Consider the following 17,612-nt stretch of genomic DNA (forward strand, 5'->3'; position numbering starts at 1 on the left):
TCGACTTGGGTGAAATATGAATATCTTTAACCATATAAGGTCTAACCATATTAACTGAGAAGTTGACTTGTTCAGTGAATGTCTAAATTACTTTTTTTTTTGGTGTGCTTATCCATAAGCGTAAACATTTATTTTCCTATACAGGTGCCCTCATCGGCACGTAGGTTGTACTGTGCAGCAGGAAAGTTCCTCGACACTAACCAATTTTGCACAAGATGAGCACTTGGAAGAAAAGGTTAGAAATTGTATTTAAAATTACACTTTTAATAGGTTTGTAATTGCGTAGTGGCTTGTTATAACACTAGAATACTTTCATACTCGATGCTTCCTTGCTTTAAAGAAAAAATGCCCAAGATCTGCATTTTTGCTCTTTATAAACCCATCTCTGCTACATGTGCAGTTTCAAAAGTTATAGTAATTGGGTGGGATGAATTGTTGCAGACTTCTGACTTTTCACAGCAGTAAATTATGTAATTATGCAATCTACAATTTATTCGGGTTTCTCTAGCTGCACTCATTTGAGCCGCATTTATGTTTATTATATATGCTAATCTAGGCTCAGCAGGATGTGACCGGTGAATCAGGAGATGTGAAGACTTCCGACGCCAATGGTCATGGAGATTCATTGCCAGAATACAGCTTAAAAACAAGCCATCAGGTATGTTATAACCAGGTGAGGTGGAATTGGAGGTGATATCAAAGGTTTCCTCCTTGTTTAAGAGGTTATACTTACCAATTCAGTGTGTAATTAACTGGTTATATATGCTGTCGTCGGGCAGCACGGTGGCACAGTGGTTAGCATTGTTGCCTAAGGCGCGAGGACCCGGGTTCGAATCCCGGCTCTAGGTCACTGTCCGTGAGGAGTTTGCACATTCTCCCCGTGTCTGCATGGGTTTCACCCCCACAACCCAAAAGATGTGCAGAATAGGTGGATTGGCCACGCTAAATTGCCCCTTAATTGGAAAAAATAATTGGGTACTCTAAATTTATAAAAAAATATATATGTATATATGCTGTTGTAAAATGTTAGGGCGTTAGGGTATAAAACCCCCCTAATTAAAATTCCCTATGTTCGGAATTCTTAATTTCTCTCCATTTCTCATTATTCCAGAATCCCTTATTTAGCAATAGTCCAAATTCACATCTTCCATTGCCTTTAGGTGTAGGCCATCTGGTGTTGCTCTACCTTTGTAATTAGTCATGTACATTAAAGACAAATGTCCAACCCTTGACCTCTGGCCCCAGAATTTACATTTTATTGTGAACAAATGATAAACCTTCTTTAGGTACAGAGCAGTTACAAACTATCACATCTTCAAAATATTTTAACCAAAGCCCACATCCAAAGCTGAGATTTTATTGTGCACAAATGATAAACTTCCTTTAGATACAGAGCAGTTACAAACTATCACATCTTCAAAATATTTTAACCAAAGCCCACATCTAAAGCTATTAAGAACAAATGTTCATACTTCCTACTGTAACGTCAAAACAGAAAGAAATGTTTTCCTCTAATACAGACGTTAAACCTACAGATATGGTTATAAATCAATCCTTGGGTTTTGTTTCAAGATAGTGTCATCCTAAATTCAAGCTACCTTTTAGCTATTTCTGCAAAGCTGATTTTTAAAAAAGACTCTTAATTGCCCACAGTACAATTCATACTACATACAGCTGCTGAAACCAAGACTCTTGTCTAACTTAAATTCATAAATCCATTGTGTAATTTCTCACAAATGATTGCCGTCCTGTAAAGTATCCCAAATACCAGGAATTTAAACAGAACTAGTTAAAAAGTGATTGAAAGAAGATTCTTGGATGTTACTTCAGACCGACAATGAACCCTGAAAAGTAATAGTATCAAAATCTTACACTGTGATTGAAGAAGAACTAGTCAAAGATCTTTTCTTGAGTCTAACAAAGTTTTATTATTGTAAAAACCCACTTAAGTAAAATATAAAAATACGTCTGACTTCTGTAACACATACACAAGCTCATTCTCGTATTCTAAAATTACATGCACCAATACAGATTACAGAGTAGGGAAGAATAAATTTGGCTAAATTACAATTCATAAATAAGAAAAACAAATGTAAGTTTATAGCTTGTTGCCTTGTCTGGCTTACAGATGGGATCCAAGGGCTGAGGCAGTTTGAAATTATTGCTGGTATTTTCTTTTCTGGAGGCGCTGAGGGATTGAAGTCTGTCTTTAAAATCTTTGTCTACTGCAGCAATAAAGACTCAATTAAATTTGGGAGGAAAGGATCAGCCTTCTGATGGAAGGAAAAAAACCAGGAAGCACTCTTTCACTCCTCTGACGCCGATATTCTACCCCAAGCACGCGCTTCAAATGCACAAAAATTTTGGTCATGTGACTTCTTTCCGACTCCCGCATTTAAAAAATTCTAATTGCTCTCCAATAATCAAGTTATTTTAGAAACAAAATCAAAGTATTTTGCCAAGCAATTAACTTTTGAATGGTTCATTTTCTATTGTCAAACGTTGTGATTGTCTCCATATATAATATAATGTCATAAAAAGGGTTCTTTGCAAATTCCTGGGAAAGCCATCGTTTGTAATGTAATTTACAGATTTGTTATGTTTCTAGTGATGTGTAAATCTGACTGATATGTTTGGAAGAAAGGTTGTTTTGATTTGCCAGCAGCAGGAATGTATTTGAAGGTGAAGATCAGATAGATTTTAGAGCAACGATGTGTCAACTTATGAAACTTTAACTTAGAGATGTGAAAAATTTTTCTTTCCCACATCCTAACCTCTGCAAGTTCCATTCACCCATCATCCACTCTGTGTTCAATGACTTAAAGTGGCTCTTGGTTTGGCAAAACCTGAATTTTAAAATGATTGTCCTTATTTTCAGATCCCTCCAGGGCCTCGCCACTCCCTATTTCTAATATTGTCCAGCCCTATAATCCTCCAAGAACTGTGTTCTCCAATTCTGTTGTGCATTCCTGATTCCCTTTGGTGGCTGTGCCTTCAAATGTTGAGGCCTCAGACTCTGGAGTTACCTCTCTAAACCCCTCTCTGCCTTCTTTAAAACCTATTTCTTTGACCATGATTTTGATCACATGGCCTAATTTCCTAATAATGGAACACCTTTGAATGTTTATTACACAAGGGGTACTATATAAATGCATTGTTGTTGTTGTCCAGCTCTGACGTTCCTAACATTTGACTTCAATGAACAGATGGAAAACAGTTTGGAAAAATAGAAAATTAATTGCCAGGCTGCTATAAAACATACATATGTAAGGGTTCACAGTCTCAGGATATGGAAGGGTTCACAGTCTCAGGATATGGAAGGGTTCACAGTCTCAGGATATGGAAGGGTTCACAGTCTCAGGATATGGACAATTTAGGACTAAATTCGAGAAATTTCTTCACTTGGAGGATGGTGAACCTGTGAAATTCTCAATCACTGAAGACTGCAGGCCAAATTACTGAATATGTTTAAGAAATAAATGGATTTCTAGACACGAGGCTTCCAAGGGTATGGGGAGAGAGGGAGTATGGCGCTGAGATAGAGGATCAGCCACAATATTAAATGCTGGACAGGTTCAAGGGGCTGAATGGCCTGCTGCACCTATTTTCTATGTTTCTATATAAATGGATTCTTCCATCTTCCTGTAGATTTGAAATCACTTCCGTCTGTCTCAAAATCTTTTTTTTTTTTAAAAGTCCAACCAATATTTGGCAAAAGCACATCTTCTTATCAGGGAAGATTTTAGTCAAATGTGATTTGCTATCCTAACATTAATATCCTACAATTTTTAGCTTTTGTATGTTCATTGTGAATTATGCACTATTTTTAATTTTGCAATTCATTAGCTCTAAAGGCAAAGAATTGACTTCTTAGCCGGGCATTTGTAAGTTTTGAATCCCATCCTGCTATCATTTGAAAGCACCTGTTCCTAGCTTGTTTTTTGTGTGACAGGAGTAGATATGCCACCAGCCAAGTGAAATATCTCCACAAGCACCTGTTGCCTGAGGAATCTTGAGAAATAGGGGAGGGAATAAAAACATTTGATGACATTGATACAGTTCTAGAGTTAAACACCCTGTAAAAAGCAAATGCATTGTATTCTGAACACTCTGGCCAGATTTGGGAAGTAAATGATATCTGATTAAATTCCTGAAATATTTATAGGAGGAGCAGACAGATTGTTTTCATTAATGTTGTGAAAATATTTTGCCAGTGAAATATTAAATGGTGAGCACTACTGTTGCTACTTATAGATTGAAGAAAGTATGCTTAGTCACCACATTCCCTTGACAATGGATGACCTGGAATGAACTACCCGTCTCCTGGGATCAAACACTGAATCCAGCACACTGTCTGCTTGTGTTCCTTAGTTATAGTCCCTTGGGTTTAATAATTTGCTTTTTAATTTTATACCAATTGTTTTATGAAACTCTTTTGTGTTATGACATTTTATACTCCTCCTCCAGAAGGCACTCTTGTTTTGTATTCCATCGACATCTTGAATTATTCTCTTGTACCTTGTACAAAAGTCTATTATTCACACGAGCCTCGGCAGCTGATGGGAGGCGGTTTGGCTACTGTAGGAAATCTTGGTTGGCAGCAATCTGGTACTCATCCAGCAGGAGTTCTTCTATGAGAAGTTTGAGGATTCACTGTGCCATTGGGGAGCCAGTATAAGTAACTTAATAATTTTGATAAATGTTGTATGTACTAATTATGCAACTACAGATATTGTGACTGAACTGAAGGTTACTGAATGGCATGATAAATTTGAAATCTGTCCTTTAACCTGTGACACCAGTTGTAGCCAGCCACAGTCTTGTGTGGAATTAGATTGAGTATGGACTTCACAATCTCTATTTTGCTTCCCAGGAGAGGCAAGGTAAAAAAGATTGGCCATAACTTTGTGCGAGCACAACTGCAGTGGTGAGAATCAAATATTGCAAGTTTTTACTCTGCAATTGGCCATCCTATATACCGGAGCAAGGACTTAGATATTTTAGGGCTGCAAACAATTTAAATTAGTAAATGTTCACCCAAGACTAACACTTTGTTTTTAGAAAATGCCCCCAAGTGGTTACATGGTACAAAAGAAGAAAACAAAGACATAAAAATACTGGACACAGCAATAGGAGGAGGCAATTGGTGGGCAATCCAGCAGTTTTGTTTTGAGCTGGTTCTTAAAAGTGGAAAGGGAAGTAGAATGATGTAGGAGGAAACCCATAGCTTAATACTGCGATGGTAATGGGCTTTTCTATGAGTGGTGGAATGCAGGGTAGGAGGGAATGATATAGAGGCTGAAATATGAAGAGTAATGTTTTTTAAAGTGGTTTTAAAGCCTGAAAAGGTGAATACGGAGTCTTGCTGCAAAGAGGTGAGGACTGAGGTTAAATTTAAGTTTTGGAACATAGAGCCACTGTGGTCATTGAGAGATAATGATTTGATGCTTCTTCACATGGGACGTGGCATAAACAACTTGGTAAGCTTCCTTGTTTTCCTATTTCGATGATCTGAAACTTCTGCATAAAACCATCCACATTGCTTTCAAGTCATTGCTCCTGTTTGCTAATACTTGAGAAAGGTCATTCCATTTGAGAATCTGCTGCCCATATCCTAACTTTCACCAAGTCCCATTCACCCACTTTGTCCTGCATTGGCTCTCAATTGTAGCCTTTTTCTAGAATACCTATCCTTATTTTCCATTGCCTTAATTTTGATTTCATTATACTCCTGTGAAGCATGTTGAAATGCTTTACTATGTTAACATAGAATTGCTGTGGCAAAGTAGGCGTTTCAGTGCATTTTCAAAAATATAGATTTTTAAAAAAAGTAAAACCTAGAAGAATCAGATCAGATGAGAGCTGTGCAATGCTGTCATTTTGTTGATGGAAAAATAACATTTCAATATGTTTTGCTATTCCAAGAAGGGAGTATCTTTCAAAATGGAAAGCTTCAGATTTCATAGTTATAAATAATCCCCTGTCTGTACAAATGTTATCTTTAAGATATCAGGTGAACTGCCTTATTTTGCAAGCTTTGCAGTGTAATTGCCATTGTTGCTGAAATGCACATCCATGGAAGCAAATGTTTATTATAGCTTGAATTCTGCTGCTAGCCACAAAGGAGCACCATTCCCATTTTACCTGGTTTCTTCGACTTTTCATCTTTTCAAGCTTGACATCCTCTAAAGGGGAATGAAACAAGAAACCAATTGAGTCCGAACCAGGAAGCAGAGTGTGAAATATAAATTCCTATTTAAATGTACAGAAAGTGAAATACAGACAAAGAAATAAAGATTAAGTGAAGGGCGATAAGTGAGTGATGAAAAATGTAAATTTTCAACACTAAATTTCAGTTGAGGAATGCGATTCCACACTTAAAATTGATTTGTCAAAGCCTGGGAGATTGCTCCGTAATTGTCACCTTATTATGTACTTTAAAAAACAGTTTTTCCTGCCACTTTTGGTGCAGAACTAGGTGGGTGGGCACACACACCAATTCATACTGTTGAAGCTCTTTCAACGCTGCTTCTATCATTGAGGACTGCAAGCCTACCCTGTGGAGCAACAGTGTCGTTGACAGCTGCTTTGAGATTTCTGCATTTAACTGCTCCTATGAATAGAAATCAACCCCCCTCCCACTCCCAAACACCAATAGCAGTGAGGACTGCTGGTCTGACTGTTATTAATGCAAAAGCTGAGAGACAATTGTTGATCAGAATTTTAAGTAAAATGCTGGTACAACAAAGCAGCTATGTAGCAACAGCACTGAAGAAAGTGCCAGGTGTACACTTCATCCATATTGGACTCCTAATTAATTACTTACTTATTAAATAATACTTGACCTTTAACACAAACTTTTCTTTATATGCAGCATGTGAATACTGAACAGTCTGATTTTCCTGAACCTGGACCGGAGCCTTCTGTAGGACTGGAGGAACCTCCTAGTATAGCTGCTAGTACTGATAACATTTCCAGTTCGACTACCTCAGAGAACTCCTCATTCTTGCAGAATAGGCAAGTGTCCTACTCTAAATTACCATGTGTTCACTAAGAATGCAGGACTGGCTGCAGTGAGACTGTTAACAACTGCTAGACATGTAACATTAGATACTATAGTAGATATGACCTAGTCAGAACTGTTTAAATGTAACATAGATCGCAAATCAGCTCGCCATTTGGGAGTATAACCGGAGATTTGGATGTATAAATTTAAAAATAAAAAACATAAGCAGCTTTATGTAATTTATATTTCATATTTGTCAAATTTTAATCAATGACCTGGCTTGACTTCCATTTGATCACTTTTTCCTTTAAAAATTTGAATATCCAACTTAATGTGAAGTTTCCTCTAAATAGCCTAAATAATTGTCATGTGATCAGAGAGCTAACATTGTTGATGTTTCTTGGCAAAGTATGACTTGTGAAGTACGCCAGTATGATTTATGCTATGAGAAGCAATCAGAATGAAAGTGAAAATCTCTACCTCTTGTGATGCTATTTAAAAAAATATTTTGGTGTATTGGGTGTGTGATTAATCAAACTGGGGAGGTTAATAAAGGCAGCTTACCTGTGGGAACAAAGATAAAATGTAAAGGTGTTGAATTCATGCATTTGTAATGAGACGTTATGGTGAGCTTGGATTTAAAATTTGCATCATGAGATAAGTAAATGCATGGCTTTTCAGCTGTTAAATTTCCAATGTGCGTTTGAAAATGACCTGACCAGGAACTTTTACAACTTGCAATGGTTCCATAAGTAAACAAGGGGAAGGTATGTTGAATTTATTGACCCGCAAGTGGAGGCAATAGAAAAACATGGAAGATGCTCGTATTTGGAAAAGTTGAGTTCAGAGGGGTGTTTGAGGGCAATGGTATTTGAGATGAAAGGGGATAATGATATTTGAGGAAAAATGTTTGGTTGTGTTGAGGTCGGGATTGGGGGTGATGTGAATTTAACGCAGCCACCGAGTCAAGGTATTTGTTTTTAGAAAAGCAGCATGTTTCTGAACCTTTCTTTTGGATTTTCCCCATCACAAGTGGAAATGTTGGAGGAGTTATCTGGCATAACTTAAGTGACAGCAGTTCTTTGTCTTGGATGATATTACTAGATTTAATAGTGAAACATCTTTAAGGGAGTTGTGTGTTTTCACCAAGTGTTTTTTTTGGGGATTGCTCTGCAAGACTATTTGTGTAACTTTAATCTTATGTGCTTAACTTTTTTTGTTCTGTGAATAAATATTTTAATTTTTAAAATCCTAAAGGTGTTCCTGGAGGTTTCCTCCTTTTCCAAAGTATGAGGGTTAGAAAAGATTTATGATTAGATGCACGGATTTCCTTCTGGGATCTGACCTACTCGGGAAAACATCAGCTGTGGTTGTAGCAACCCCTCAATTTTTTAAAAACCGAGTTTGATTTACATAGCAATACTAGTTTCATTGTCTTTGGTATAGCTTTGTATTTGCATTATATATAGTTTGTTTTACGTTTCCAATTTAGAATAGTCGAGACAGGTTGGAGGAAAGCTCCTTTTGAGTGAAACAATATGTTAAACAGTATAATTATTTCTTTCTCCTAGTGCAATAGAAAATTCCAGTGATGATATTCCCATATTAAGCTATGAGCAGTCAAAAGCTGACTGTGATGCCGGAGGGGAAACTGAGGCTATTCCTCAAAGCAAGCCCCCCTCCTATGTTAGCATACCTGAAGGGTGAGTATCAAACGGACCTCTATTTTCTCTCCTGTGATGGATCTGCATTGCTTTCATGCTCTGATTCCTTCTCATTATTATTAGAAGCACAAGTTCACTGTTACAAAACAGAAAAATAATTTGGCTAAAATATTGTTTTGGCATGTAGTATGTTGCATTTAAAGAGCTTTCTTTTACTTTTAGTCCTCCAGAGAAACCTAGTGATGGTAGGAAAACCTCTTCGAATGGCCAAGGAAGCACACCTGAGCCTGAGATTTCTGAAATTCCAAAGACAATCGTGCCTGAAGCTGACGAACAGAAGCCAGCAATAGAGGAGAGAACTTTGAATGCATCACAGGACTTGCTGAACGAAGAACTGGCAGAGGCAAGTACTAGTGCAGTCTGACAAATTTGTGATTTTTTTTTGTTTTGTTTTATAACGCTTGCCCATTTCCCAGTCTTTGAGTCGACTTAAATGTTTCACCAAGTGTTCTTTGCTGTATTAATTGGAAAACATTGTTGTCTATTTTTACAATAGATGTGTTCGGTATCCTTGTTTTCTTTTTTATAAATATAATGTAGAGCAACTACAAAGTATTCAGGACTTTTAATGGCAACTTTCTTAGAAAACTGTACCCAGAGTTCAATGAATTTGCTTCAGGCAGCCTGTTATAGTTTGGTTGCACTGGAAAAGTGAGCAAAACAGTCAATGCTGGCAATTATGTCCTCACTTCAACAGTAAAGAAATTGCAAAAATAAATTAATGAAGCATGAGTAAAATTGGTTCTAAATTAAAATATTTGATTGAAGAAGAGAGTTGCTTGTGTTTTTTGACTTGGAGAGAGTCTGTGACATTGTCAACTTGGTTAATTAATCTGCGAGCAAACATTATCGAAAAATATGATTAGAGTTGTAAACTTTTAAGTGAGGATCGAGTTTCTGCTTTTGTAGTTCCAGTGTGAACACAGACAAACAATTTGACCTTTTTGAGAAGTGTTCACCTCTGGTCCATTCAACTTTTTTGCATGTCAGTGAATACACAATCTGCTGGGAGCCAGTACAATCAAGAATCATTTTAAAACCTCTTTCAAGAAACAGAATTGCTTTTTTAAAAAAAACCCTCGTTACTTGATAAAGTTTGGTTACACAGATGAAAATGGGTTTGTTGCACGTAGCATTTAAGTCAGTTTGACACCAGCAAGTAACTATTTTAAATGACTGAAAACGACATAAAGATCTACTAAACCTATTTTCTAGTCGGGTTGAGTGTAATAGTGAGTTTCTTGATAAATTTAAAATTATTTGAAACTTTCCTGTTTTGGAGGTTTTGCAAACAAGTGCAATGAGCAGAAACTCCCAGCAGTGATGATTCAACCCTGGTAGAGTGGCAAGTTTTGTTGATGGGACCTACTTCTGTCCAGTGTTATCGAAGCGAGCACATCATTTTGCAAAAACTTGAGTTGATCTAAGTAGAATTTGTGCTTGGCATTCCTTCCATGTTTGGCACTGGTTACACCAATGTCAATGGAATTATGCTGAATAGAAAAAATAATACAATCAGTCAGAATCTCCAGCTCCTGATGCTTTTGTTATATTTAGGACATAACATTCTGATTTTCAAGTCCAAATTCAATTCCACCCACACACACCAGTAAAAAGGAGTAAGTGACTGCAGGGAAACGATCCAATTCAAACTCGTGGAGTAATACTGTAAAACTAGCTGTTTGCCACTTCAACTTTTTTCCATAATTACTGTCTTTAATTATCACTACTTCATGCCATGTTCAAGTTAAGTAATTTTTTAATTGACAAGGGTGTAGTGATCCCTATGTGCATGTACGCAAGGGGTTAATGTGTAATCACTAGAGGGCTGGGCCAGCAGGGGTATAAAAGGCAACCACATTGAGTGTCTCTCTCTCCTTTTGGGTGCACTTTGACCAGGGCAATAGCAGACTAGTTCAGATGGCTAATGGAGTTGTGTATAGTTATTGTAGTTAGATCTTGTTAACCTTATCACTAGTATCAAAGTTAAAGTAAAGAACTCATGCAATTATATAGTTACTCAATAAACCTTTTGTTATTACTGGACGATTTTGAGTCGTCTTTGAAATTCAGAAGACCACACGGGGGAGGTCCGGGTGGGCATGGTCTGGGAGGCTAAGCAGTGATCCGGGGGGAGCTGATCTCCATCCGGGCCCACAGGGAAAGAAGGGAGAGGAAGGAGAGGGAGAGACTGGTGGGGGAGCTCCTGGATGTGGACAGGAGATACGCGGAGGCACCGGAGGAGGGGTTGCTGGGGGAACGGCGTAGTTTGCAGGCCAAATTTGACTTGTTGACCACCAGAAAGGCGGAGACACAGTGGAGGAGGGCGCAGGGCGTGGTATGGGGAGAAGGCGAGCAGGATGTTGGCGCATCAGCTCTGTAGGCGAGATACGGCTAGGGAAATTGGTGGAGTGACGGATAAGGGTGGGAATGTAGTGCAGAAGGGGACAGAAGTAAATGGGGTTTTTAGGGACTTCTACGAGGGACTGTACTAGTCGGAGGGGGGATGGAGAGCTTCATGAACAGGCTATGTTTCCCAAGGGTTCAAGAGGAGCTGGTAGAGGGGCTGGGGGCGCCGATAGAGCTGGAGGAGCTAGTCAGGGGGATTGGACAAATGCAGTCAGGTAAGGCACCGGGGCCGGATGGGTTCCCGGTGGAATTTTATAAAAAGTATGCGGATCTGGTGGGCCCCCTGTTGGTGCGAGCCTTCAATGAGGCATGGGAGGGGGGGGGCTTCGCCCCCGACGATGTCACGGGCACTTACCTCTCTGATCCTGAAGCGGGATAAGGACCTCTTGCAGTGTGGATCATACAGGCCTATCTCGCTCCTCAATGTAGACGCAAAGTTGCTGGCGAAGATCCTGGCCACCAGGATAGAGGACTGTGGCACGAAGATCAGACAGGATTTGTCAAGGGACGGCAGCTCAACACGAATGTGCGGAGACTGCTAAATGTTATCATGATGCTGGCAGTGGAGGGGGAGGCGGAGATAGTGGTGGCGCTGGATGCAGAGAAAGCGTTTGATAGAGTTGAGTGGGGGTACCTGTGGGAGGTGCTGGAGCGGTTCGGATTTGGGGAGGGATTCATCAAATGGGTGAGGCTGCTATACGTGGCTCCGATGGCGAGTGTAGTTACCAATGGAAGGAGATTGGAGTACTTTAGGCTCTACCGTGGTACCAGGCAGGGGTGCCCCCTGTCCCCCTTGCTCTTTGCACTGGCGATTGAACCTTTGGCTATGGTGTTGAGGGAGTCGGGGCGATGGAGGGGTCTGGTGCGGGGTGGGGAGGAACATCGGGTATCGCTGTATGCGGACGACCTGCTGTTGTATGTGGCGGACCCAGAGGGGGAATGCCGGGGGTGATGGAGCTATTAGCGGAATTTGGGGGCTTCTCGGGCTATAAGTTAAATTTAGGCAAGAGCGAGGTATTTGTAGTACACCCGGGTGATCAGGAGGAGGGAATTGCGAGGCTCCCGTTTAAGAGGGCAGTGAAGAGTTTCAGATACCTGGGGGTGCAGGTGGCCAGGAGTTGGGGGACTCTCCATAAGCTTAATTTTACCAGGCTGGTGGAGCAGATGGAGGAGGAATTTAAAAGGTGGGACATGGTGCCGCTATCGCTGGCGGGTAGAGTGCAGTCCGTCAAAATGACGGTTCTCCCGAGGTTCTTGTTCCTCTTCCAGTGTTTGCCCATCTTTATCCCTAGGGCCCTTTTTAAAAAGGGTGACCAGCAGCATCATGAGCTTTGTTTGGGCGCATGGGACCCCGAGGGTGAAGAGGGTCTTCTTGGAGCGGGGTAGAGATGGTGGGGGGCTGGCGTTACCCAATCTCTCTGGGTATTATTGGGCGGCCAATGTGTCGATGGTGCGCAAGTGGGTGATGGAGGGGGCAGCATGGAAACGGATGGAGAGGGCGTCCTGGGGAGATACAAGCCTGGGGGCCTTGGTAACGGCGCCGTGGCCGCTCCCTCCCACGAGGTATACCACGAGTCCGGTGGTGGCGGCTACCCTCAAGATTTGGGGGCAGTGGAGGCGACATAGGGGAGAAGTGGGGGGCTCGATGGAGGCTCAGTTAAGGGGGAAACCATAGGTTTGTCCCGGGGAACATTGATGGGGGATTTCAGGGTTGGCACAGAGCGGGCATCAGACAGCTGAGGGACCTGTTTATTGGTGGGAGGTTTGCGAGCCTGGGGGAGTTGGAGGAGAAATTTGGGCTCCCCCCGGGAAACATGTTCAGGTATCTGCAGGGAAAGGCATTTTCTCGACGGCAGGTGGAGGGATTCCCTTCGCTTCCCGCGAGGGGGGTGAGTGACAGGGTACTTTCGGGGGTTTGGGTCGGAGAGTGGAAGATATCTGATATCTACAAGGTAATGCAGGAGGTGGAGGAGGCGTCAGTAGAGGAGCTGAAAGCTAAGTGGGAGGGGGAACTGGGGGAACAGATCGAAGACGGGACATGGGCTGATGCCCTGGAGAGGGTTAATTCTTCCTCCACGTGTGCGCGGCTTAGCCTCATCCAATTCAAGGTGCTGCACCGGGCCCACATGACTGGGACAAGGATGAGTAGGTTCTTTGGGGGTGAAGACTGGTGTGTCAGGTGCTCGGGGAGTCTAGCGAACCATGCCCATATGTTCTGGGCATGCCCGGCACTGGAGGAGTTCTGGAAGGGGGTGGCGAGGATGGTGGGATCCAGGGTCAAGCCAGGATGGGGACTCGCGATTTTTGGGGTGGGGGCGGAGCCGGGAGTGCAGGAGGCGAAAGAGGCCGGTGTGCTGGCCTTTGTGTCCCTAGTAGCCCGGCAAAGGATCTTGCTACAATGGAAAGATGCGAGGCCCCCCAAGCGTGGAGACCTGGATCAATGACATGGAGGGTTTTATTAAGCTAGAGAAGGTCAAATTCGCCCTGAGGATCGATACAAGGGTTCTTTAGGCGGTGGCAACCTTTCCTTGACTTTCTGGCTCAACGATAGGGTACGGGGACCGTAGCAGCAGTAACCCAGGGGGGGGTAGGGGAAAGAGGGGGGTGAGGGGGAGGGGAGGGGGGGGAGGGAAAAGAGGAGGGGGGAGGGAAAAGAGGAGGGGGAGACGATGGCTGTTTGTTTATTTAATTTAAATTTATTTTTAACTTCTCTTGTTGTTTATTGGGGGTGGGGGGATGTGATACATGCGTTGATACGGTCTGGGGGGTGTTACAGTTATTTTGGGTTATTTTGTTGCATTTCATTGTTTGTCGTTATATTTTATATTTTCTGTAAAAAAAATTCCAATAAAAATTATTTAAAAAAAAAAAAAGAAATTCAATAGACCTCATCATTAACCAAGGATTGAGTAACACATGTTATCTACCACGCAGGTAACAAAGTAAAGGGGTATGGAGTTAAACTGCAATCTGATCACCCATGATCTTATTGAATGGTGCAGTAGACTCGAGGATTTCTAGCCCACTCCTAATTCTTGTGTTTTTTTGTTTGTTGGTGGGAGGCTGATCAATGTGTTGTAAATTGAGCGTATTTTGTTTTCACCAATTTAGGAATTTTTGACGCGACATTACCAAATGCTGCTTTGGCACATGAATTAAGATTTTGAGGCTGGAGTAAAGAATTGTAGGTAACCTTGTGAAAAAGTGGTGTTAAATGCCACTTAATCATCTTACATGGCCAACCGCGTTTAGCATTCTTGTCTTTGCAGTAGTAAATCATTTATCAATGCCAAGTGTTAACATTTTAAATTCAAGGCTGCATTAAGGTATCCAAGACCAGAGGCAGAGGTTCAAGGTGAGGAATAAGTGGTTTCGAGGGGATCTGAGGAAACATTTCTTTCACCCAGAGGGTGGTGGAAATACGGAACATGCTGCCTGAGGGTGGTGGAGGCAAATGCCCTCGCAACGTTTAAGAAGGATATGGACAAGCACTTGGCATAGTACGCTGTGGACCAAGTGCTGGTAGTCAAGATTGATATTTGATGCTCAGCTTAGACATGGTGGACCAGAAAGTCTGTTTCTGCTCTGTATGACTCTATGAATTAACTAAATAATTTTGTTTGGGTGATGTAGGATACTGAAGTTTCAAGAGCCGTAGATGCTGGCGACTCTTCTGTGATTCCTTCCAAGGATTCGGGCGATATTCCCTCATTCGACGAATGGAAAAAGAAAGTTATGGAAGAAGAGAAAGAGAAAAGTAAGCTTGGAAATGTGTTGGTCATTAAGAAAATTGTTTCTGAGATTACCTGAGGAAATAGAAACCTTATGCACAAGACAGTTTCTGAAGTTCCATCTGTCTAGTTCCATTGCTGAATCATTTGCCCAAATATCTACCTGATTGTTATTTTTCCCCCCCATATGTACAGTTGATCTCCCAATGCAATTGATTCTATGTTTCCACCACTCTTATGTAAAGTTTCTGTCCACCTCCTTATCCAACTCCCTTCTCCAGCTTGTTTAACATAGTTTCCCAAATGGTTTAAGTCTTGATTTGTTTGCAGATTTTAGAAAGCGTAAAGATAGGAAACCACTTTGAATTATTATTCTGTTCTCATCAATGGTATTTTAATGGTAGACTTAATTTGTTGAGTCACTGTCACTCCTTGTCAATTATGGAAATTAAAAGATCATTGAACTGGAACAAGCAAATAAAAAATTGAGAACTTGGGTTAGGACTAATCCACGCACAGTTTTTAGTAATGTAAATTACTTTCTTTCAGGCCAATCATTGCATACTTCTAGTGGTGCCCTCCATTCTACTAAAAAGCTCCAGAAAAACTTCAATAATTATGCCTCTGTCGAGTGTGGAGCCAAAATTCTGGCTGCAAATCCAGAAGCAAAGGTATTATATTTTCCTTCAAGAGTTGTTGCAGTTTTATTAAATGATGAACATGCTTGCTGTACATTTGTGTATTATATACTGCATTTGTTGTGTAAGATTAGTGTGTTTCTGATTCTGTGTCTAAGACTAAGTGTAGATCTCCATGCATGGCACTGCTCTGACAGGGGTAGTTCTTAACAGCTTAAATTTGTATAGTCATTTATAATTTGACAGACTCCTGAAGTATTTCCCATGTAAGAATAACTACATGTATTGAGTAATAAAAGAGACTTGAAAGGATAACCAGGGTGATGGTGGCACAGTAGTTAGCACTGTTGCTCTCAGTGCCAGGGATTCAGGTTCAATTCTGACTGTGGGTGACTGTAGTGTTTGCATATTCGCCCTATGTCTGCAAGGATTTCCTCTGGGTGCTCTGGTTTCCTTCCACAGTCCAAGGATGTAAAAGTTAGGTGGACTGGCCATGCTAAATTGCTCCTTCCAAAAGGTTAGGTGGGGTTACTGGTTTACAGATTAGGTTGGGTGCGTGGGCCTAGGTAGGGTGCTCTTAGTTGGTGCAAACTCGATGGACCGAATGGCCTCCTGCACTGTAGCGATTCTATGATGGGAAGGCAGAACTTGGCAAGCTTTTGGCTAGGTTAGAATTAACGGAGGAAGGGGGCAGGGTTTGGTTAGGTTGGAATTTACGGAGGAAGGGAGACTAGCAAGTAGATTTGCATTTATTGCCCCAGAACTCGCTATGAAGTGAGGCTAATGGCGCTGGTAGTTACTTCTGGGTAAATGGTGTGATAATTTTAGGCAAGGGGCAAATGCATGGGTTAAATGTGAATATCAGAAGAGTTGTTCCCTGGATTGCGCCATTAACCTGCTAAAACAGCAATTTGCCATCTTCCTTACCAATGACTTGCAATTGCACCTTGAACTTTGAAGGAGTAACATGCAATGTTGCAGTTCACTTTGGAGTAACATGCAACATTGCAGTTCACTTTTATTACCATAGGCGGATTGACAGAAATTAATGAATCACTAAATGGTATATAAGCCACTAATCACTCAGCCTGAAATATGTGTGGGGAATGTTGTTCACATCTGTTGCTTAAACAGAGCAACTTAGTGCCATGAACTGCAATGTTGCATGTTATTTCTTCAGGTTTTAAGTTTTTCAGATTTTTTTAATAATGTCAGAGTTTTAGAAATGTTATCTGCTTGTCCCCCACGCCTCCTTTCCAGCATCGCTGCCCTCTTCCATTCCCCACCTCAGGCAGCCCTTTCTCCAGTGGCCTGTAGCCACATCCCATAAACATAGAATTCAACCAGTTTAATTTGCCCTCTTGTGCAATCATTCCAACATTTATTCTTCAAATGTTGTTGGTGAAGGAGATCCTAGTGGATATCCAGTTTACAGTCTGTCTGGTACAAGCTGTTTTCGCATGATGGCCCACTCATTTGACTTGAATATAAGTATTCCATTTCCAAGTTAGTGAATTGAATTTTCCAATTTTTACACAGTAATATCCACGTCACGTTGATGGTATTCAGTAACATTATTCTAGAATTTACAGTGCAGAAGGAGGCCAATCGGCCCATCGAGTCTGCATCGGCCCTTGGAAAGCGCACCCCTCTTAAGCCCACACCTCCACCCTATCCCTGTAACCCCACCTAACCTTTGTAGACACCAAGAGCAATTTAGCATGACCAATCTACCTAACCTGCACATCTTTGGCCTGTGGGAGGAAACCGGAGCACCTGGAGGAAACCCATGCAGACGCAAGGAGAGCGTGCAGACTCTGCACAGACAGTGACCCAAACCGGGAATCGAACCTGGGACCCTGGAACTGTGAAGCAACAGTGCTAACCACTGTGCTGCCGTGCTGCCAGTAAATTATTGTCCTGTGTCCCGCGAGAGCACTATTATGAACTTTTCTGGGGGAAATTTTGGGTGAATGAGTAATAGGTGAAATGGGTTTGAATTAGCATTGACCCATTTTATCAGCAATGTTTGGTCTCCATACTTTCACTGAATAAGGCAATGAGGATAAAGGTGTAGGGAAATACAACTTCACATTTATGCAGG

At 41.3% G+C, this 17,612-nt stretch overlaps 1 protein-coding gene across 2 annotated transcripts in view; it reads left to right on the forward strand.

Annotated features, from left to right (window-relative positions):
• The window catches only part of suco (SUN domain containing ossification factor), a 105,890-nt gene that overhangs the window by 44,377 nt on the left and 43,901 nt on the right, over positions 1-17,612 (forward strand). Inside the window, exons 2-8 of one of the 2 annotated variants that reach the window (XM_038794969.1) lie at positions 145-235; positions 557-673; positions 6,875-7,017; positions 8,578-8,709; positions 8,893-9,073; positions 14,773-14,896; positions 15,420-15,541. In XM_038794969.1, the coding sequence (XP_038650897.1) occupies positions 145-235; positions 557-673; positions 6,875-7,017; positions 8,578-8,709; positions 8,893-9,073; positions 14,773-14,896; positions 15,420-15,541 (910 nt within the window). The remainder of the gene's footprint in view (positions 1-144; positions 236-556; positions 674-6,874; positions 7,018-8,577; positions 8,710-8,892; positions 9,074-14,772; positions 14,897-15,419; positions 15,542-17,612) is intronic. The other variant, XM_038794970.1, reaches the window with a different exon arrangement.

The sequence above is a fragment of the Scyliorhinus canicula genome, chromosome 4 (genome assembly GCF_902713615.1).
Source record: "Scyliorhinus canicula chromosome 4, sScyCan1.1, whole genome shotgun sequence".
Classification (NCBI taxonomy): Eukaryota; Metazoa; Chordata; class Chondrichthyes; order Carcharhiniformes; family Scyliorhinidae; genus Scyliorhinus; species Scyliorhinus canicula.